Source organism: Ciconia boyciana, chromosome 33 (assembly GCF_034638445.1).
Source record: "Ciconia boyciana chromosome 33, ASM3463844v1, whole genome shotgun sequence".
Lineage (NCBI taxonomy): Eukaryota > Metazoa > Chordata > Aves > Ciconiiformes > Ciconiidae > Ciconia > Ciconia boyciana.
Window position 1 is genome coordinate 398,933 of NC_132966.1, and position 22,856 is coordinate 421,788.

At 72.3% G+C, this 22,856-nt stretch overlaps 1 protein-coding gene across 1 annotated transcript in view; it reads right to left on the bottom strand.

Moving 5' to 3' along the window:
* RYR1 (ryanodine receptor 1) overlaps positions 1–10,859 on the bottom strand; it is a 128,129-nt gene extending 117,270 nt beyond the window's left edge. The window contains 5 exon segments of the mRNA XM_072848771.1: positions 628–706; positions 784–858; positions 2,344–2,448; positions 4,698–4,817; positions 10,815–10,859. Of these exon segments, the coding sequence (XP_072704872.1) occupies positions 628–706; positions 784–858; positions 2,344–2,448; positions 4,698–4,817; positions 10,815–10,859 (424 nt within the window).
* Positions 10,860–22,856: the final 11,997 nt, after the last annotated feature.

The window sequence follows — 22,856 nt, forward strand, 5'->3', positions numbered from 1 at the left end:
AGGCCCATAGGGACCCCCAAGCCCCCCCAACTTGCAACCCACCCAAAGCCCATCAGGCCCCCCCCAGGGGGACCCCAAGCGCGCCCCAACCTGTAACCCCCCAAGGCCCATAGGGACTCCCAAATCAGAAGGGGACCCCCAAGCCCCCCACCACAATCTGCAACCCCCAAGGCCCATAGGAACCCCCAAATCCAAGGGGGACCCCCAACCTGCAACCCCCAAAGCCCATAGGGACCCGCTCGGGGAACCCCCAAGCCCCCCAGAGCCCATCAGGACCCCCACCCCCAGAGGGACCCCAAACCCCCACAACCTGCAACCCCCCAAGGCCCATAGGGACCCCCAAACTCCAGGGGGACCCCCCAAACCTGTAACCCCCGAGGCCCATAGGGACCCCCCAGGCGGACCCCCAAACCCCAGGGGCCCCCCCAAGCCCCACCCACGTCCATCAGGACCCCCCACCCCACGGTGACCCCCAAACCCCAGGGGACCCCCCCGAACCTGTAACCCCCAAAGCCCATCGGGACCCCCGCTCCCTCTCGCCTAAGGCGACCCCCAACCCCCCGGCCCCCTCCCCCCGCCACCCCCCAAAGCCTTCGGGGACCCCCCAAAGCCCCGGCCCCCCCATACCGGTCGCGTCCTTCTGCAGCCCCACGTCGAAGGCCAGTTTGTCGGTGACGGAGCGGGAGGTGGTGAGGCAGCTCAGGTACTGGGGGGGCGGGGGGGGACACCCCGTTACATGGGGTCCCCGAGCCCCCGGGCCCCCCGCCCCCGGCCCCCCCTCACCATGCCGCTGTGGGAGTGCCGCAGGAGGATGGCGTGGCCGTAGAGCAGCGTCCGGTGTCCCCCGCCCTGCGACGACTGGGGGGGGCCGGGGTCAGCGGGGACCCCCCGACACCCCCCAACCCCCGGGGCCTGCTCCGGGCTGGCCGCACCCCGGGGTCTGCACGGCCGTCGTGACAGAGCCGGGCACCCCTCGCGCGAGACCCACGTCGGGGTGACGCGTGCGTCGCGCGGCCCTCGTGCGAGAGCTGTGCACCCCGGGTGTTGCACGCCCCTCGTGCGAGACCCGCATTGGGGTACCCCGTGGGTTGCACGGCCCTCATGCGAGAGCTGTGCACCCCGGGTGTTGCACACCCCTCGTGTGACACCCATATTGGGGTGACCCGTGCGTTGCACACCCCTCGTGCGAGACCCGCATTGGGGTACCCCGTGGGTCGCACGGCCCTCGTGCGAGAGCTGTGCACCCCGGGTGTTGCACGCCCCTCGTGTGACACCCATATTGGGGTGACCCGTGCGTTGCACACCCCTCGTGCGAGACCCGTATTGGGGTACCCCGTGGGTTGCACGGCCCTCGTGCGAGAGCTGGGTCGGGGTGACCCGTGCGTCGCACGCTCCTCGTGCTGGAGCTGTGCACCCCGAATGTTGCACACCCCTCGTGCGAGACCCGCATTGGGGTACCCCGTGGGTTGCACGGTCCTCGTGCGAGAGCTGTGCGCCCCGGGTGTTGCACGCCCCTCGTGCAAGACTCGTATTGGGGTACCCCACGGGTTGCACGGTCCTCGTGCGAGAGCTGTGCACCCCGAATGTTGCACACCCCTCGTGCAAGACCCGTACTGGGGTATCCTGTGGGTTGCACGGCCCTCGTGCGAGAGCTGGGTTGGGGTGACCCGTGCATTGCATGGCCCTCGTGCGAGAGCTGTGCACCCCGGGTGTTGCACGCCCCTCGTGTGACACCCATATTGGGGTGACCCGTGGGTTGCACACCCCTCGTGCGAGAGCTGGGTCGGGGTGACCCGTGCGTCGCACGCTCCTCGTGCTGGAGCTGTGCACCCCGAGTGTTGCACGCCCCTCGTGCGAGACCCGTACTGGGGTACCCCATGTGTCGCACGGCCCTCGTGCAAGCCCCACGTTGGGGTGACCCGTGCGTCGCACGCCCCTCGTGCCCGGGCCGTGTGGGGGCACCCTGTGCGTCGCACGCCCCTCGTGCTCACGCCGGGGTCCATGCGGAGGTGGGGGCTGCGGGCGGGGAGGGGCACACCCGGACGCCTGGGTCCATGCGGGGGGGTGGGGGGGCGCAGCAGAGCCCCCCCGGACACTTTGGGGTGCTGGAGGTGGGGGCGGGGCGTGCGCAGAGGAGGAGGAGGAGGAGGAGGAGGAGGAGGAAGGCGAGGATGAGGAGGGGGTCACCGCACCACAGTGGCACCTACCCACTTGTCCAGATCGACCCCCTGGGGTGGGTGCGGGGAGGGGGAGAGAGAAGAGGGGGGGTCAAGGGGGGCCGGGCCCCCCGCGCCCCCCGGGCCCCCCCCGCCGCCCGGGCCCCCCCGGCCCCCCCAGACCCACCTCGGCCCCCGCCTCGGGGGCGTTGGCCAGCATCTCCTGCAGCGCCCGCACCGAGAGCGACTGCTCCAGCACGAAGCAGCAGACGGCCAGGTCGGGGGGCACGTTCTGGGGGGGCACGGGGGGTCAGGGGGGCACCGGGGTCCCCCACGGGCCCCCTTGTCCCCTTGCCAAGCGGAGCTGGGGTCCCCCTGTCCCCAGGCCCGGGGGTTCTGGGGTGCCCCTATCCCCCTGTCCAGCGACATTGGGGTCCCCCTGTCCCCAGGCCAGGGGGTTCTGGGGTCCCCCCGTCCCCCTCCCCGGCAACATTGGGGTCCCCCCATCCCCCTCCCCAGTAACATTGGGGTCCCCTTGTCCCCGTGCTAGGGGGTTCTGGGGTCCCCCTTGTCCCCCTCCCCAGTAACATTGGGGTCCCCCTGTCCCCAGGCCCAGTAACATTGGGGTCCCCTTGTCCCCATGGCAGGGGGCACTGGGGTCCCCATGCCCCCTGTCCCCCTGCCCAGCGACACTGGGGTCCCCCTGTCCCCAGGCCAGGGGGTTCTGGGGTCCCCCCGTCCCCCTCCCCGGCAACATTGGGGTCCCCCTGTCCCCAGGCCAGGGGGTTCTGGGGTCCCCCTTGTCCCCCTCCCCAGTAACATTGGGGTCCCCCTGTCCCCAGGCCAGGGGGTTCTGGGGTCCCCCGTCCCCCTCCCCAGTAACATTGGGGTCCCCTTGTCCCCGTGCTAGGGGGTTCTGGGGTCCCCCTTGTCCCCCTCCCCAGTAACATTGGGGTCCCCCTGTCCCCAGGCCAGGGGGTTCTGGGGTGCCCCTGTCCCCCTGCCCAGCAACATTGGGGTCCCCCTGTCCAGTAACATTGGGGTCCCCCTGTCCCCAGGCCCAGTAACATTGGGGTCCCCTTGTCCCCATGGCAGGGGGCACTGGGGTCCCCCATGCCCCCCTGTCCCCCTGCCCAGCAACATTGGGGTCCCCCTGCCCAGCAACATTGGGGTCCCCCTGTCCCCAGGCCCAGTAACATTGGGGTCCCCCTGTCCCCAGGCCAGGGGGTTCTGGGGTCCCCCGTCCCCCTCCCCAGCAACATTGGGGTCCCCCTGTCCCCGTGCCAGGGGGTTCTGGGGTCCCCCTTGTCCCCCTCCCCAGCAACATTGGGGTCCCCCTGTCCCCAGGCCAGGGGGTTCTGGGGTGCGCCTGTCCCCCTGCCCCGCAACATTGGGGTCCCCCTGTCCCCCGGCCCAGTAACATTGGGGTCCCCCTGTCCCCAGGCCAGGGGGTTCTGGGGTCCCCCTTGTCCCCCTCCCCAGTAACATTGGGGTCCCCGTGTCCCCAGGCCAGGGGGTACAGGGTGTCCCCCTGTCCCCATACCGGCTGACAGTGGGGTCCCCACGCCCCCCTGCCACGGGATTCGGGGTGCCCGGTGTCCCCTGCCAGGGCGCGGGGGGGCCCGAGGGCCCCCATGTCCTTACGCCCGGGGGTGGCAGTGCCCCGCGCCCCCATATTGGGTGCTATGGGGTGTCCCCATGTCCCCAGGCCAGGTGACAGTGGGGGTCCCATGCCCCCAACCCCGGTGCCACGGGGTGTCCCCACACCCGCCGGCCCCCCCGGCCCCCCACCTGAGTGTTGGAGGTGGGCTCCAGGGACGCTCCAGGGACCCCCCGGGACCCCCAGCCCCCAGCCCCCCCGGCCCCCCGGCCCCCACCTGCGCGTTGGAGGTGGGCTCCAGGACGCCCCCAGCCTCCCCGGGACCCCCAGCCCCCAGCCCCCCTGCCCCCCCGGCCCCCACCTGCGCATTGGAGGTGGGCTCCAGGGACCCCCCAGCCCCCCCAGCCCACCCCGCCCCGCCCTGGCCCCCCACCTGCGTGTTGGAGGTGGGCTCCAGGGACCCCCGGGACCCCCGGCCCCCCGGCCCCCCACCTGCGCGTTGGAGGTGGGCTCCAGGGACCCCCCAGCCTCCCCCGGGACCCCCAGCCCCCAGCCCCTGCCCCGGCCCCCACCTGCGTGTTGGAGGTGGGCTCCAGGGACCCCCCAGCCCCCCGGGACCCCAGCCCCCAGCCCCCCGGCCCCCACCTGCGCGTTGGAGGTGGGCTCCAGGGACCCCCCAGCCCCCCAGCCCCCCGGCCCCCGGCCCCCCACCTGCGCGTTGGAGGTGGGCTCCAGGGACGCCCCCAGCCCCCCCGGGACCCCCAGCCCCCCGGCCCCCGGCCCCCCACCTGCGCGTTGGAGGTGGGCTCCAGGGACGCCCCCAGCCCCCCGGGACCCCCAGCCCCCCCGCCCCCCCGGCCCCCACCTGCGCGTTGGAGGTGGGCTCCAGGGACGCCCCCAGCCCCCCGGGACCCCCAGCCCCCCGGCCCCCCAGCCCCCACCTGCGCGTTGGAGGTGGGCTCCAGCGAGCAGAGCCGGTTGCCGAAGCCCTCGGCCGCCAGGCAGAGCTTGAGCTGCTCCTGCGGCAGCGCGGCCGAGCACTGCAGGACCACCTCGTCCTCCTGCGGGCCCAGCTCAGCCCCGGGGCCCACGGCCCCCGGCACCCCCCGGCCACGCACGGCCCCCCGGCACCGCCACGGAACCCCCACGGCCACCCACGGCCCCCCCGGAACCCCCACGGGACCCCCCTGGAACCCCCACGGCCACCCACGGCCCCCCCGGAACCCCCACGGGACCCCCCCGGAACCCCCACGGCCACCCACGGCCCCCGGAACCCCCGGAACCCCCACAGCACCTCCACGGCCACCCACGGCCCCCCGGAACCCCCACGGCCACCCACGGAACCCCCACGGCACCTCCACGGCCACCCACGGCCCCCCGGAACCCCCACGGCACCCCCACGGGACCCCCCGGGACCCCACGGCACCCCACGGGACCCCCACGGCCACCCCGGAACCCCCACGGCCACCCACGGCCCACCCCGGTACCCCCACGGCACCCTGAGCCCCCCGCGGCACCCCCACGGAACCCCCACGGCACCCTGAGCCCCCCGCGGCACCCCCACGGAACCCCCACGGCACCTCCACGGCCACCCACGGCCCACCCCGGTACCCCCATGGCACCCTGAGCCCCCCGGCACCCCCAGCACTCCCACGGAACCCCCACGGCCACCCCCGGCCCCCTGAGCCCCCCGGCCCCCCTGAGCCCCCCAGCACCCCACCACCTTCAGCACCCCACGCCCCCCAGCACCCCCACGGAACACCCAGCACCCTGAGCCCCCCCCGTCCCCTCAGCACCCCCGGCCCGGGGGGGGGATGGGCTGCGCCAAGGGGAGACCTCGGCCCCGGGGGGCCACAAATCCGGGGGGGCCCCTGGGTGCCCCCCTCACCCTATGGGCTCTATAGGGGGTGGGTCAGGACCCCTGGGTGCCCCCCCTCATCCTATGGGCTCTATAAGGGGAGGTCAGGACCCCCCTGGGTGCCCCTGTCACCCTATGGGCTCTATAGGGGGGTCAGGACCACTGGGTGCCCCCCCATACCATATGGGCTCTATAAGGGGAGGTCAGGACCCCTGGGTGCCCCTGTCACCCTATGGGCTCTATAGGGGGTGGGTCTGGGACCCTAAGTGCCCCCCCTTACCCTATGGGCTCTATAGCATGGGTCAGGACCCCTGGGTGCCCCCCCAACCCTATGGGCTCTATAGGGGGGTCAGGACCCCTGGGTGCCCCCCTCACCCTATGGGCTCTATGGGGGGGGCAGGACCCGTGGGTGCCCCCTGTCACCCTATGGGCTCTATGGGGGGCCAGGACCCCTGGGTGCCCCCCCCCAGCCCTATGGGCTCTATAGGGGGTGGGTCAGGACCCCTGGGTGCCCCCCCTCATCCTATGGGCTATATAGGGGGTGGGTCAGGACCCCTGGGTGCCCCCCCTCAACCCTATGGGCTGGGCCAGGACCCCTAAGCGCCCCCCACAACCCTATGGGCTCTATAGGGGGGGGTTAGGACCCCTGGGTGCCCCCTGTCACCCTATGGGCTCTATAGGGTGGGTCAGGACCACTGGGTGCCCCCCTCACCCTATGGTCTCTATAGGGGGGGGTCAGCACCCCTGGGTGCCCCCCTCACCCTATGGGATCTATAGGGGGGGTCAGGACCCCTGGGTGCTCCCCCCAACCCTATGGGCTGGGCCAGGACCGCTAAGTGCCCCCCACAACCCTATGGGCTCTATAGGGTGGCTCAGGACCCCTGGGTGCCCCCCCTTACCCTATGGGCTCTATAGGGGGGTCAGGACCCCTGGGTGCCCCCCTCACCCTATGGTCTCTATAGGGGGGGCCAGGACCCCTGGGTGCCCCCCCATACCCTATGGGCTCTATAGGGGGTGGGTCAGGACCCCTGGGTGCCCCCCCCCAGCCCTATGGGCTCTATAGGGGGTGGGTCAGGACCCCTGGGTGCCCCCCCTCAACCCTATGGGCTGGGCCAGGACCCCTAAGTGCCCCCTACAACCCTATGGGCTCTATAGGGAGGGGCAGGACCCCTGGGTGCCCCCTGTCACCCTATGGGCTCTATAGGGGGTGGGTCAGGACCCCTGGGTGCCCCCCCAAACCCTATGGGCTCTATAGGGGGGTCAGGACCCCTGGGAGCCCCCACTCAACCTATGGGCTCTATAAGGGGGGGTCAGGACCCCTGGGTGCCCCTGTCACCCTATGGGCTCTATAGGGGGTGGGTCTGGGACCCTAAGTGCCCCCCTTACCCTATGGGCGCTATAGCGTGGGTCAGGACCCCTGGGTGCCCCCCTCACCCTATGGGCTCTATAGGGGGGGCCAGGACCCCTGGGTGCCCCCCCTCATCCTATGGGCTCTATAGGGGGTGGGTAAGGACCCCTGGCTGCCCCCCCTCGTCCTATAGGCTCTATAGGGGGTGGGTCAGGACCCCTGGGTGCCCCCCCCCCGCCCCATGGGCTCTATAGGGGGTGGGTCAGGAGCCCTGGGTGCTCCCCCTCAACCCTATGGGCTGGGCCAGGACCCCTAAGTCCCCCCCCCAACCCTATGGCCTCTATAGGGGGGGGGCAGGACCCCTGGGTGCCCCCTGTCACCCTATGGGCTCTATGGGGGGGTCAGGCTCCTGGGTGCCCTGTCACCCTATGGGCTCTATAGCGTGGGGCAGGACCCCTGGGTGCCCCCCTCACCCTATGGGCTCTATAGGGGTAAGGACCCGTGGGTGCCCCCTCACCCTATGGGCTCTATAGGGGGGGTCAGGACCCCTGAGTGCTCCCCCAACCCTATGGGCTGGGCCAGGACCCCTAAGTGCCCCCACAACCCTATGGGCTCTATAGGGGGCTCAGGACCCCTGGGTGCCCCCTTTACCCTATGGGCTCTATAGGGGGGGCCAGGACCCCTGGGTGCCCCCCCTCACCCTATGGGCTCTATAGGGGGGGTCAGGACCCCTGGGTGCCCCCCCTCAAACCTATGGGCTGGGCCAGGACCCCTAAGTGCCCCCACAACCCTATGGGCTCTATAGGGGGGGGGGGGCAGGACCCCTGGGTGCCCCCTACCACCCTATGGGATCTATAGGGGGGTCAGGACCCCTGGGTGCCCCCCCTCATCCTATGGGTTCTATGGGGCGGGCAGGACCCCTGGGTGCCCCCCTCATCCTATGGGGTCTATGGGGGTAGGACCCTGGGTGCCCCCCAGCCCTATGGGCTCTATAGGGGGTGGGTCAGGACCCCTGGGTGCCCCCCCTCAACCCTATGGGCTGGGCCAGGACCCCTAAGTGCCTCCCACAACCCTATGGGCTCTATAGGGAGGGGCAGGACCCCTGGGTGCCCCCTGTCACCCTATGGGCTCTATAGGGGGTGGGTCAGGACCCCTGGGTGCCCCCCCAAACCCTATGGGCTCTATAGGGGGGTCAGGACCCCTGGGAGCCCCCACTCAACCCTATGGGCTCTATAAGGGGGGGTCAGGACCCCTGGGTGCCCCTGTCACCCTATGGGCTCTATAGGGGGTGGGTCAGGACCCCTGGGTGCACCCCTCAACCCTATGGGCTCTATAGGGGGGGTCAGGACCCCTGAGTGCTCCCCCCAACCCTATGGGCTGGGCCAGGACCCCTAAGTGCCCCCCACAACCCTATGGGCTCTATAGGGGGGCTCAGGACCCTTGGGTGCCCCCCACAACCCTATGGGCTCTATGGGGGGCCAGGACCCCTGGGTGCCCCCCCCCAGCCCTATGTGCTCTATAGGGGATGGGTCAGGACCCCTGGGTGCCCCCCTCAACCCTATGGGCTGGGTCAGGACCCCTAAGTGCCCCCCACAACCCTATGGGCTCTATAGGGGGGGGGCAGGACCCCTGGGTGCCCCCTGTCACCCTATGGGCTCTATGGGGGGGGGTCAGGCTCCCTGGGTGCCCTGTCACCCTATGGGCTCTATAGCGTGGGGCAGGACCCCTGGGTGCCCCCCCTCACCCTATGGGCTCTATAGGGGGGTAAGGACCCGTGGGTGCCCCCCTCACCCTATGGGCTCTATAGGGGGTCAGGACCCCTGAGTGCTCCCCCCAACCCTATGGGCTGGGCCAGGACCCCTAAGTGCCCCCCACAACCCTATGGGCTCTATAGGGGGGCTCAGGACCCCTGGGTGCCCCCCCTTTACCCTATGGGCTCTATAAGGGGGTCAGGACCCCTGGGTGCCCCCCTCACCCTATGGGCTCTATAGGGGGTGGGTCAGGACCCCTGGGTGCCCCCCCTCAACCCTATGGGCTGGGCCAGGACCCCTAAGTGCCCCCCACAACCCTATGGGCTCTATAGGGGGGGGGGGGCAGGACCCCTGGGTGCCCCCTACCACCCTATGGGATCTATAGGGGGGTCAGGACCCCTGGGTGCCCCCCCTCATCCTATGGGTTCTATGGGGCGGGCAGGACCCCTGGGTGCCCCCCTCATCCTATGGGGTCTATGGGGGGGTAGGACCCCTGGGTGCCCCCCCCCCAGCCCTATGGGCTCTATAGGGGGTGGGTCAGGACCCCTGGGTGCCCCCCCTCAACCCTATGGGCTGGGCCAGGACCCCTAAGTGCCTCCCACAACCCTATGGGCTCTATAGGGAGGGGCAGGACCCCTGGGTGCCCCCTGTCACCCTATGGGCTCTATAGGGGGTGGGTCAGGACCCCTGGGTGCCCCCCCAAACCCTATGGGCTCTATAGGGGGGTCAGGACCCCTGGGAGCCCCCACTCAACCCTATGGGCTCTATAAGGGGGGGTCAGGACCCCTGGGTGCCCCTGTCACCCTATGGGCTCTATAGGGGGTGGGTCAGGACCCCTGGGTGCACCCCTCAACCCTATGGGCTCTATAGGGGGGGTCAGGACCCCTGAGTGCTCCCCCCAACCCTATGGGCTGGGCCAGGACCCCTAAGTGCCCCCCCCAACCCTATGGGCTCTATAGGGGGGTCAGGACCCCTGGGTGCCCCCCTCACCCTATGGGCTCTATGGGGGGCCAGGGCCCCCGGGTGCCCCCCCTCACCCTATGGGCTCTATAGGGGGTGGGTCCGGGACCCTAAGTGCCCCCCCTCACCCTATGGGGTGGGTCAGGCCCCTGGGTGCCCCCTCACCCTATAGACTCCATAGGGCTCCCCCCAGCTGCTCCCGTCGCTCCGGCCCCCCGCAGATTCCTCCCGCGGGCCGCGGATGCCGCCGGACCCGGGGGGAGGGGGGAGGGGGGGGGGGCGCGTGCGCTCCGTGCCTCAGTTTCCCCGGGGGAGGGGTCGCAAATCCCTCCCCCCCAGGCAAAATGTGCTGAGCTCAGCATTTCCCTCCCCCCGGGGGGTCACACCTGGGGCCCTTCCCTCCCCCAAGGACACCCCCGCGTCCTTGACCCCCCTGCCCCCCATGAGGAATCCGGGGGAGGGGGAGGGGGGAGGGGCAGTTATTAACAGCAACTCCCCCCCCCCCCGGGGGTCCCAGCCCAGGTTTGAGGACAAACTGGGAGGAATTGGGACAGGGGAAGGAACTGGGCCACCCCCCCGACCCTCCCCCGTGGCGGCGCCCTGCCCATCCCCCCGGGGATCTGGTTTCGCCCCCCCAGCAGCTGCTCCCCTGCCCCCCGGCTTTGCGCGTTGCTTTTTGGGAGCCCACGCGGCCGGGGGGTGGGGTGCACCCCCCCGCACCCCTTCCCTCCCCCACCCCCGCAATGCTGGGGGCGTTGGGAGCTGCCCCCGCCCCATCCCAGTCCCTCCCAGTGTTCCCAGTTCAGGCTGGTCCCTCCAAAACGGCCCCCCAGTCCTCGCTTACCCCTCCGCCTCACAGTGCCCCCCCAGCGCTCCCAGTCCCCCAGTGCTCCCAGTTCCCCAGGTCTGAGCCCCCCAGTGTCCCCAGACCCCCGGCTCTCCCCAGTATCTCCCAGTTCCCCCATTGCCCTCTCCCCAGTGCCCCCCAGTCCTCCCAGTGCCCCCAGTCCCCCCAGTATCTCCCAGTTCCCCCATTCCCCCTTTCCAGTGCCCCCCAGTGTCTCCCAGTTCCCCCGTTCCCCTCTCCCCAGTCCCCCAGTATCTCCCAGTCCCCCAGTATCTCCCAGTCCCCCCCACTCACCGTCCGCAGGAACTGGACATCGTCCTCGCCGTCGGCCTCGGCCATGGCTGTGGGTGCCGGGGACCCCTCACCAGTGGGTGCCCGTCACCAGTGGGTCCCGCTCACCGGTGGGTGCCCCTCACCAGTGGGTGCTGGTCACCGGTGGGTCCCGGGACCCGTCACCAGTGGGTGCCGGTGGCTGCTCGGTGCCCGCCCCGCCCCGGCCCCGGGTGGGTGCTGGCCCCGGGTGGGTGCTGGCCCCGGGTGGGTGCTCCCGCGTGGGTGCCGCTGCCCGTGTCCCGGCGCCGCGGGGCTCCGCCGCCTCCCGGTGCCGCTGGCCCGGCCCCCCCGCCGCCACGTAACGGGGGAGGGACCGGGGCGGGGGAAACTGAGGCACGGACCCCCCCCGCCCCCCGACCCCCGCCCAGCCCCCACGCGGGGGGCCCCCACGCCCGGGTTCCCCCGCCGGAGAGGCTGGGGGAGGGGCGGAGGCGTGGGGTCCCCCCGAAGTGTTGGGGGGGGCCCGGCCCATTCCGGTGCCTCTGGCCCTTTAAGAAAAGGGGGGGGCACTGCCCGCACGCCCCCCACGGGGGTCCCCGGGGGGAGAATCCCAGTGCAGCCCAGTACAGCCCAGTGCAGCCCAGTGCAGCCCAGGCCCCGCCCCCATCTGCCCCTAATTAACCCCTGCGCTAATGAGGGCAGCTGGGGGCAGGGCCCCTCCCCCCCCGCCGTGGGGCCCAGGCGGCTGCGGGGGGGGGGCGGCCCCACAGGGCCCCCCCGGCCCCCCAAGTGCTGGGAACGGGGGGACCCACGGCATCGGGGTGACCCATGGCATCGGGGTGACCCATGCCATTGGGGACCCCCATAGCACGCGGGACCCCACGGCACGGGGACCCACGGCATCGGGGTGACCCACAGCACGGGGACCCCCACAGCACGAGGGACCCCACAGCACGGGGACCCACGGCACTGGGGTGACCCACGGCATCGGGGTGACCCACGGCATCGGGGTGACCCACATCACGAGGGACCCCACGGCACGGGGACCCACGGCACTGGGGTGACCCACAGCATCGGGGTGACCCACGGCACGGGGACCCCCATAGCACGAGGCACCCCATGGCATGGGGACCCACGGCATTGGGGTGACCCACAGCACGGGGACCCACGGCACTGGGGTGACCCACGGCATCGGGGTGACCCACATCACGGGGACCCACGGCATCGGGGTGACCCACGGCACGGGGACCCCCACAGCACGAGGGACCCCATGGCATGGGGACCCACGGCATCGGGGTGACCCACAGCATCGGGGTGACCCACAGCACGGGGACCCCCACAGCACGAGGGACCCCACATCACAGGGACCCACGGCATCGGGGTGACCCACGGCACGGGGACCCCCACAGCACGAGGGACCCCACAGCACAGGGACCCACGGCATTGGGGTGACCCACGGCATCGGGGTGACCCACATCACGGGGACCCACGGCATCGGGGTGACCCACGGCACGGGGACCCCCACAGCACGAGGGACCCCATGGCATGGGGACCCACGGCATTGGGGTGACCCACAGCATCGGGGTGACCCACAGCACGGGGACCCACGGCATCGGGGTGACCCACGGCACGGCGACCCCCACAGCACGAGGAACCCCATGGCATGGGGACCCACAGCATTGGGGTGACCCACAGCATCGGGGTGACCCATGGCACGGGGACCCCCACAGCACGAGGGACCCCATGGCATGGGGACCCACGGCATCGGGGTGACCCACGGCATTGGGGTGACCCACGGCACGGGGACCCCCACAGCACGAGGGACCCCACGGCACTGGGGTGACCCACGGCACTGGGGTGACCCACGGCATCGGGGTGACCCACGGCACGGCGACCCCCACAGCACGAGGGACCCCACGGCACGGGGACCCCCACGTCGCACGGTCCCCATGTCACAGCGTGGACACAGGGGTGGCACCGGGGGGGGGAGGGGGTGGGGTCCCCACGGGGGGGGGACACCCTCCCTGTCGCCGGGTCCCCTCCCTGTCGCGGGGCCGGTGACACCGCCCTGACATCACCGCCCGCAGTTCCTTCTTCACCCCCACCCGCGGACCGGGCTCCTCCTGCGCAGCCCCACGGGCCCGGGGGCCTCCCCTCCCCCCAGCCCCTCCCCCCCCGAGCCATGGACCCCAGGGACAGCAAGAGGTGGGTGCGCGCCCCCCGCCCCCCCGCCCCCGTCCTTGTCCCCACCCGGACCAAGCTGTGCCCCCCCCCGCCCCCCTTTTGGGCACCATCTCAGCTCCCCAAACTGGTACCAGTCCGGGCCCCAAACTGGGGCTGGGCTGTGACCCCCTGTGACCTCCTCTGCCCCCCGCCCCCAGCTCTGCCCCCCAACCGGGACCAGTTCCCCTCCCAAGCTGGGACCAGGCTCTGCCCTCCAACACAGGCAGCTCTGCCCCCGCCCCCAGCTGGGACCAGCTCTGCCCCCTAAGTGGGACCGGTCTTGCCCCCCAAGTGGGACCGGTCTTGCCCCCCAAGTGGGTCCCCGTGGGGCTCTCCCGGAAGAGCGTTGGGCAAGAGGGGCCGGGAGGGGAAGTGCCACGGCGTGGGGGGGGAGGACAGGATGGGGACACCCACGGGGCCAGACCCACGGCGAGGCCCTGGGGCCAGACCCACAGCAACTCTGTGGGGCCAGCCCCACGGTGACTCTATGGGGCCAGCCCCACGGCGAGTCTATGGGGCCAGACCCACAGCAACTCTGTGGGGCCAGCCCCACGGTGACTCTATGGGGCCAGCCCCACAGCGAGTCTATGGGGCCAGACCCACAGCAACTCTGTGGGGCCAGCCCCACGGTGACTCTATGGGGCCAGACCCACAGCAACTCTGTGGAGCCAGACCCACAGCAAGGCTGTGGGGCCAGACCCATGGCAACTCTATGGGGCCAGACCCACGGCAAGGCTGTGGGGCCAGGCCCACGGCGCCTCTATGGGCCAGCCCCACGGCGGCACCGTGGGGCCGGGGGGTCCCCGGGCGCGGGCTGAGCGTGGGGTGCCGCAGGAAGCCCCCCGAGGGGGCGGCCGTGGGGCAGCACCTGACGTGCCCCACGGCGTGGGAGCTGCCCCGGGCCTGCAGCCTGGACCAGCTGCTGGAGCGCTGCCTCGACGCCTTCGGTGAGGGCCAGCGGCCACGGGGGCTGCGTGCCACCGCCCCGGGTGCCACATGTCCCCTGGGTGCCACTGCCCCTGGGTGCCAGTGTCCCTGGGTGCCACATGTCCCCTGGGTGCCACCGCCCCGGGTGCCACATGTCCCCTGGGTGCCACATCCCCTGGGTGCCACTGCCCCTGGGTGCCAGTGTCCCTGGGTGCCACTGCCCCTGGGTGCCACCGCCCCGGGTGCCACATGTCCCCCGGGTGCCACATGTCCCCTGGGTGCCACTGTCCCTGGGTGCCACATGTCCCCTGGGTGCCACATCCCCTGGGTGCCAGTGTCCCTGGGTGTCACATCCCCTGGGTGCCAGTGTCCCTGGGTGCCACATGTCCCCCGGGTGCCACATGTCCCCTGGGTGCCACTGTCCCTGGGTGCCACATCCCCTGGGTGCCACTGCCCCTGGGTGCCAGTGTCCCTGGGTGCCACTGCCCCTGGGTGCCACCGCCCCGGGTGCCACATGTCCCCCGGGTGCCACATGTCCCCTGGGTGCCACTGTCCCTGGGTGCCACATGTCCCCTGGGTGCCACATCCCCTGGGTGCCACCGCCCTGGGTGCCACATGTCCCCTGGGTGCCACTGCCCCTGGGTGCCACTGCCCCGGGTGCCACATCCCCTGGGTGCCACTGTCCCTGGGTGCCACATGTCCCCTGGGTGCCACATCCCCTGGGTGCCAGTGTCCCTGGGTGCCACATGTCCCCTGGGTGCCACCGCCCCGGGTGCCACATGTCCCCTGGGTGCCACATCCCCTGGGTGCCACATCCCCTGGGTGCCACCGCCCCGGGTGCCACATGTCCCCTGGGTGCCACTGCCCCTGGGTGCCACTGCCCCCGGGTGCCACATGTCCCCTGGGTGCCACTGTCCCTGGGTGCCACATGTCCCCTGGGTGCCACATCCCCTGGGTGCCAGTGTCCCTGGGTGTCACATCCCCTGGGTGCCAGTGTCCCTGGGTGCCACATGTCCCCCGGGTGCCACATGTCCCCTGGGTGCCACTGTCCCTGGGTGCCACATCCCCTGGGTGCCACTGCCCCTGGGTGCCAGTGTCCCTGGGTGCCACTGCCCCTGGGTGCCACCGCCCCGGGTGCCACATGTCCCCCGGGTGCCACATGTCCCCTGGGTGCCACTGTCCCTGGGTGCCACATGTCCCCTGGGTGCCACATCCCCTGGGTGCCACCGCCCTGGGTGCCACATGTCCCCTGGGTGCCACTGCCCCTGGGTGCCACTGCCCCGGGTGCCACATCCCCTGGGTGCCACTGTCCCTGGGTGCCACATGTCCCCTGGGTGCCACATCCCCTGGGTGCCAGTGTCCCTGGGTGCCACATGTCCCCTGGGTGCCACCGCCCCGGGTGCCACATGTCCCCTGGGTGCCACATCCCCTGGGTGCCACATCCCCTGGGTGCCACCGCCCCGGGTGCCACATGTCCCCTGGGTGCCACTGCCCCTGGGTGCCACTGCCCCCGGGTGCCACATGTCCCCTGGGTGCCACTGTCCCTGGGTGCCACATGTCCCCTGGGTGCCACATCCCCTGGGTGCCAGTGTCCCTGGGTGTCACATCCCCTGGGTGCCAGTGTCCCTGGGTGCCACATGTCCCCCGGGTGCCACATGTCCCCTGGGTGCCACTGTCCCTGGGTGCCACATGTCCCCTGGGTGCCACATCCCCTGGGTGCCACCGCCCTGGGTGCCACATGTCCCCTGGGTGCCACTGCCCCTGGGTGCCACTGCCCCGGGTGCCACATCCCCTGGGTGCCACTGTCCCTGGGTGCCACATGTCCCCTGGGTGCCACATCCCCTGGGTGCCAGTGTCCCTGGGTGCCACATGTCCCCTGGGTGCCACCGCCCCGGGTGCCACATGTCCCCTGGGTGCCACATCCCCTGGGTGCCACATCCCCTGGGTGCCACCGCCCCGGGTGCCACATGTCCCCTGGGTGCCACTGCCCCTGGGTGCCACTGCCCCCGGGTGCCACATGTCCCCTGGGTGCCACTGTCCCTGGGTGCCACATGTCCCCTGGGTGCCACATCCCCTGGGTGCCAGTGTCCCTGGGTGTCACATCCCCTGGGTGCCAGTGTCCCTGGGTGCCACATGTCCCCCGGGTGCCACATGTCCCCTGGGTGCCACTGTCCCTGGGTGCCACATCCCCTGGGTGCCACATCCCCTGGGTGCCACTGTCCCTGGGTGCCACATGTCCCCTGGGTGCCACTGCCCCTGGGTGCCACATGTCCCCCGGGTGCCACATGTGCCATGTCCCCTGCCCACAGCCACGGTGTCCCTCGGTGCCCCCCGTCCCCCGGGTCCCTTCCCCCCAGCCCCCCCCCAGTGGCACCCACGGGTGACGGCGGCTGCGCCCGCAGACCTGGACGGGCGGCCGCGGCGGGGGGACCCCACGGTGGACATGACCTTGACCGTGCACGCCTGGGTCGTGACCTCGGCCGAGCTGGCCCAGCGCCTCCTGGCCCTATATCCTGCCGGGGGGGGACGCGGGGGGACGCGGGGGGACACGGGGGGACGCGGGGGGCTCTGTGCCACGCAGGGTCCTTAACCCGCAGCCACCTACCGGGAGGCCACGCGGGACGGGCGGGAGGAGCGGGCGCTGCGCCTCTGCCTCTTCGTGCGGTGAGGGGCGGCCCCGGCCCCACCCCCGGCCCCACCCCCGGCCCCACCCGGCCCCTGGCCCCACCCCCGGCCCCACCCCCGGCGCCACCCGGCCCCACCCGGCCCCTGGCCCCACCCGCAGCCCCACCCCGGGGCTGTCGACCCCCCGCTCTGCAGCCCACGTCCTCCCCTGGCCCCTGCTGCACGTCCCCATCCTGCGTCCTGTGTCCCCACCCCGTGTCCCCACCCCGTGTCCCCACCCTGTGTCCCCATCCCGTGTCCCCACCCCGTGTCCCCATCCCCTGTCACCCATGCCACGTCCTCATCCCATGTCACCCATCCCGTGTCCCCATCCCATGTCCCCGTCCCATGTCCTCATCCCATGTCCTCATCCCATGTCCCCACCCCGTGTCCCCACCCCGTGTCCCCATCCCGTGTCACCATGCCACATCCCCATCCTCCATCCCATGTCCCCACCCCGTGTCCCCATCCCATGTCCCCATCCTCCATCCCGTGTCCCCATCCCGTGTCCCCATCCTGTGTCCCCGTCCCATGTCCTCATCCCATGTCCCCATCCCGTGTCACCAATCTCGTGTCACCAATCTCATGTCCCCATCCCATGTCCCCACCCCGTGTCCCCATCCCATGTCCCCATCCCGTGTCACCAATCTCATGTCCCCATCCCATGTCACCCATGCCACGTCCCCATCCCACGTCCCCACCCCGTGTCCCCATCCCGTGTCACCAATCTCATGTCCCCACCCCGTGTCCCCATCCCGTGTCACCAATCTCATGTCCCCATCCCATGTCACCCATGCCACGTCCCCATCCCATGTCCCCACCCCGTGTCCCCATCCCGTGTCACCAATCCCATGTGCCCATCCCATGTCACCCATGCCACGTCCCCACCCCGCGTCCCCACCCTCCACCCCGAGCCCCCACCCCGTGTCCCCCCCGCGTGTCCCCGTGTCCCCGCTGAGGACGGGTCCCGCAGGCACTGGGTCACCCACTACCCCGAGGCCTTTCGGCTGGAGCCGGCGCTGGCCGAGGCGCTGGGCGAGCTGTGGCGGGCGGCGCGGCGCGGGGGGCGCGGGGGCCACGGGGACCACGAGGGACACGCGGGACATGAGGGACACGGGGACCACGAGGGACACGAGGAGGACGAGGGACACGGGGACCACGGGGACCACGAGGAGGACGAGGGACACGGGGACGACGAGGGACACGGGGACCTCGCTTGGCTGCTGGACATCGGCCACACGTGAGGGGCACGGGCACGGGGGGGGCAGGGGGCTGCACACGCGTGTGAGCGGGGCCGTGCGTGGGGGCTGTGCACACGCGTGTGGGGCTGTGCACGCGTGTGTGGGGCTGTGCACACGCGTGTGTGGGGCTGTGCACACGCGTGTGTGGGGCTGTGCATGTGTGTGTGGGGCTGTGCACACGCGTGTGTGGGGCTGTGCATGTGTGTGGGGCTGTGCATGCGTGTGTGGGGCTGTGCATGCATGTGTGGGGCTGTGCATGTGTGTGGGGCTGTGCACACACGTGTGTGGGGCTGTGCACGCATGTGTGGGGCTGTGCCGGCGTGTGTGGGGCTGTGCATGCATGTGTGGGGCTGTGCACATGCATGTGTGGGGCTGTGCATGTGTGTGGGGCTGTGCACACGTGTGTGGGGCTGTGCATGTGTGTGGGGCTGTGCATGTGTGTGGGGCTGTGCACGTGTGTGGGGCTGTCCATGCGTGTGTGGGGCTGTGCATGTGTGTGGGGCTGTGCATGTGTGTGGGGCTGTCCATGCGTGTGTGGGGCTGTGCATGTGTGTGGGGCTGTGCATGTGTGTGGGGCTGTCCATGCGTGTGTGTGGGTGTGCGGGGCTGCACACGCATGTCTGGGGCTGTGCACACGCGTGTGTGGGGCTGTGCATGTGTGTGGGGCTGTGCACGCGTGTGTGGGGCTGTGCACACGCATGTCTGGGGCTGTGCACACGCGTGTGGCGCCGCGCACACGCGTGCGCGGGCAATATGTGGGGCAGGGCGTGGGGCTGCGCACACGCGCGTGCCGGGCCCCCACAGCCCCCTCCCGCCCTCCCCCGCCGCAGGCTGCGCCCGGGCCCCGGCCGGCTGAGCCCCCCGGGCGCGGGCCCCCCCCGGCCCCCGGGCCCCCCGGGCCCCCCCGCGCCCCCCAAGCACAAGGTCTCGCTGCTCTTCGACCACCTGGAGGCGGCGGAGCTGGCCCGGCACCTCAGCGGCCTGGAGCACCGCGCCTTCTGCCGCCTCTCGGTGGGGCCCGGGGCACCCATGGGTGCTGGGGGCCGGGGGGTGGGGGGGCAGGGGGCTGGGGGGTGCAGCGATGGGGGCTGCGGGGTGCTTGATGGGGGGCCGCGGGGTGACAGCGGGGGGTGCTGGGGGTGCAGTGCATGGCTGTGGGTGCTGTGGGTGCTGTGGGGCGGTGCCGGCGTGGGTGCCATGGGTGCCGTGGGTGCCGTGGGTGCTGTGGGTGCAGTGCATGGCCGTGGGGTGCCGTGGGTGCTGTGGGGCAGTGCCGGCGTGGGTGCCGTGGGTGCCGTGGGTGCTGTGGGGCAGTGCTGGCATGGGTGCCATGGGTGCCGTGGGTGCTGTGGGGTGCTGTGGGTGCAGTGCATGGTTGTGGGGTGCCTTGGGTGCTGTGGGGTGCTGTGGGTGCAGTGCATGGCCGTGGGTGCTGTGGGTGCTGTGGGGCAGTGCCGGTGTGGGTGCCATGGGTGCTGTGGGGCAGTGCCGGTGTGGGTGCCGTGGGTGCTGTGGGGCAGTGCCGGCGTGGGTGCCGTGGGTGCCGTGGGTGCTGTGGGGCAGTGCTGGCATGGGTGCCATGGGTGCCGTGGGTGCTGTGGGGTGCTGTGGGTGCAGTGCATGGTTGTGGGGTGCCTTGGGTGCTGTGGGGTGCTGTGGGTGCAGTGCATGGCCGTGGGTGCTGTGGGTGCTGTGGGGCAGTGCCGGTGTGGGTGCCATGGGTGCTGTGGGGCAGTGCCGGTGTGGGTGCCGTGGGTGCTGTGGGGCAGTGCCGGCGTGGGTGCCGTGGGTGCCGTGGGTGCCGTGGGGCAGTGCCGGCATGGGTGCCATGGGTGCCGTGGGTGCTGTGGGGCAGTGCCGGCGTGGGTGCCATGGGTGCCGTGGGTGCTGTGGGGTGCTGTGGGTGCAGTGCATGGTTGTGGGGTGCCGTGGGTGCTGTGGGGCAGTGCCGGCGTGGGTGCCGTGGGTGCCGTGGGTGCCGTGGGTGCCGTGGGGTGCTGTGGGTGCAGTGCATGGCCGTTGGGTGCCGTGGGTGCTGTGGGGCAGTGCCAGCGTGGGTGCCGTGGGTGCCGTGGGTGCTGTGGAGCAGTGCTGGCATGGGTGCCGTGGGTGCTGTGGGTGCCATGGGGTGCCGTGGGTGCCGTGGGTGCCGTGGGTGCCGTGGGTGCCGTGGGGGCGCGGGTGACGCGGGTGCGGGCGCAGGGCCAGGACTGCCGGCGCTACGTGCAGCGGGGGGGGGCGCAGGGGACCCCCGCCCTGGAGCGCGCCGTGGGCCTCTGCAACGGGGTCTGCCGGTGGGTGCGGGTGCTGGTGCTGAGCCGGCCCACGGCCCCCCAGCGCGCCCGGGCCGTGGCCAAGCTCACGCGCATCACCCAGGTGGGGGCAGGGGCGCAGGGGGGCGCGCAGGGGGTGGGGTCACGGGTGGGTGCCGGGGTCACGGGGGTGTGGGGGCACGGGGGAGGGGGTCACGGGGGGTGCCGGGGGTCACGGGTGGGTGTGGGGTGACAGGGGGTGGGGCCGGGGGGTGCAGGGGTCACGGGGGTGCAGGGTCACGGGGGTGTGGGGTGCCAGGGGTCACGGGTGGGTGTGGGGTCACGGGGGGAGGGGTCACGGGTGGGTGCCGGGGTCATGGGGGTGCGGGGTCACGGAGGAGGGGTCACGGGGGGTGCCGGGGGTCACGGGTGGGTATGGGGTGCCGGGGGAGGGGGTCACGGGGGTGCCGGGGGTCACGGGGGGTGTGGGGGCACGGGGGAGGGGGTCACGGGTGGGTGCCGGGGGTCATGGGGGGTGCGGGGGTCACGGGGGTGTGGGGGCACGGGGGGAGGGGTCACGGGGGGTGCCGGGGGTCACGGGTGGGTGCCGGGGGTCACAGGGGTGCGGGGTCACGGGGGAGGGGTCACAGGGGGTGCCGGGGGTCATGGGGGGTGTGGGGTGATGGGGGGAGGGGGTCACGGGGGTGCCGGGGGTCATGGGGGTGCAGGGTCACGGGGGAGGGGTCACGGGGGGTGCCGGGGATCACAGGGGGTGCGGGGTCACGGGGGTGCGGGGTCAGGGGGTGCCGGGTCACGGGGGGTGTGGGGTGCCGGGGTCACGGGGAGTGAGGGGTCAGGGGGTGCAGGGGTCACAGGGGTGCGGGGTCACAGGGGTGTGGGGGCACGGGGAGAGGGGTCACGGGGGTGCCGGGGGTCACGGGTGGGTGCCGGGGGTCACGGGGGTGTGGGGTGATGGGGGAGGGGTCACGGGGGGTGCCGGGGTCATGGGGGTGCGGGGTCACGGGGGAGAGGGTCACGGGGGTGCCGGGGATCACAGGGGTGCGGGGTCACGGGGGTGCAGGGTCAGGGGGTGCGGGTCACGCGTGGGTGCAGGGTCAGGGGGTGCAGGGGTCACGGGGGGGTGTGGGGTGCCAGGGGTCACAGGGGTTGCGGGGTCAGGGGGTGCAGGGGTCACAGGGGTGCAGGGTCAGGGGGTGCAGGGGTCACGGGGTGCAGGGTCACAGGGGGTGTGGGGTGCCAGGGGTCACGGGGGTGCAGGGGTCAGGGGGTGCAGGGTCACAGGGGGTGCGGGGTCACGGGGGTGCGGGGTCACGGGGGTGTGGGGTGCCGGGGTCACGGGGAGTGAGGGTCGGGGGATGCGGGTCACGCGTGGGTGCAGGGCCGGGGGTGCGGGGTGACGGGGTGCGGGTCACGCGTGGGGCCGCTGACGCGGCGGCGCGGGCGCAGGAGCTGCGGGGCTGCAGAGCTTCAGCTCGCTGCTGGCCGTGGTGGGGGGCTCTGCCACAGCTCCATCGCCCGCCTGCGGGAGACCCGCGCCCTGCTGCCCCCGCGTGGCCAAGGTGGGGCCGGGGGCACGGGGGGGACTGGGGGGAGGACTGGGGGGCTGGGGGGAATGGGGGGACTGGGGGGACTGGGGGGGAATGGGGGGGGAATGGGGGAATGGGGGGCACTGGGGGGGGAATGGGGGGGGAATGGGGGGGGAATGGGGGGGTACTGGGGGGAATGGGGGGGGACTGGGGGGGGACTGGGGAGGGAATGGGGGGACTGGGGAGGGACTGGGGGGGGGACTGGGGGAATGGGGGGCACTGGGGGGAATGGGGGGGAATGGGGGGGACTGGAGGGGACTGGGGGGCACTGGGGGGGGACTGGGGGGGAATGGGGGGGGAATGGGGGGGCACTGGGGGGGGATGGGGGGCACTGGGGGCACTGGGGGGAATGGGGGGCCCTGGGGGAATGGGGGAATGGGGGGGACTGGGGGGCACTGGGGGAATGGGGGGGACTGGGGGGAATGGGGGGCACTGGGGGAATGGGGGGAATGGGGGGGACTGGAGGGACTGGGGGGGCACTGGGGGGGACTGGGGGGGAATGGGGGGACTGGGGGGCACTGGGGGGGACTGGGGGGGACTGGGGGGACTGGGGGGGGACTGGGGGGGACTGGGGGGGAATGGGGGGACTGGGGGTGGGGACTGGGGGACTGGGGGGAATGGGGGGCACTGGGGAATGGGGGGGACTGGGGGACTGGGGGGACTGGGGAGGACTGGGGACTGGGGAGGAATGGGGGGGACTGGGGGGGGACTGGGGAGGGAATGGGGGGGACTGGGGGGAATGGGGGGGAATGGGGGGAATGGGGGAATGGGGGGCACTGGGGGGGAATGGGGGGCACTGGGGGAATGGGGGGACTGGGGGGGACTGGGGGGACTGGGGGGCACTGGGGGGAATGGGGGGAATGGGGGAATGGGGGGGACTGGGGGGAATGGGGGGCACTGGGGAGGGACTGGGGGGGACTGGGGAGGGACTGGGGGGACTGGGGGGAATGGGGGGAATGGGGGGACTGGGGGGCACTGGGGGGCACTGGGGAGGGACTGGAAGGGGACTGGGGGGCACGGGGGGAACTGGGGGGGGCACTGGAATGTGCTGGGAGGGACTGAGGAGCCTGGGGGGGAAATGGGGGGCACTGGGGGGTGGTGCAGTGGGCGGCACTGGGTGGCACCGGTTGACACCAGTTGGCACCGGGA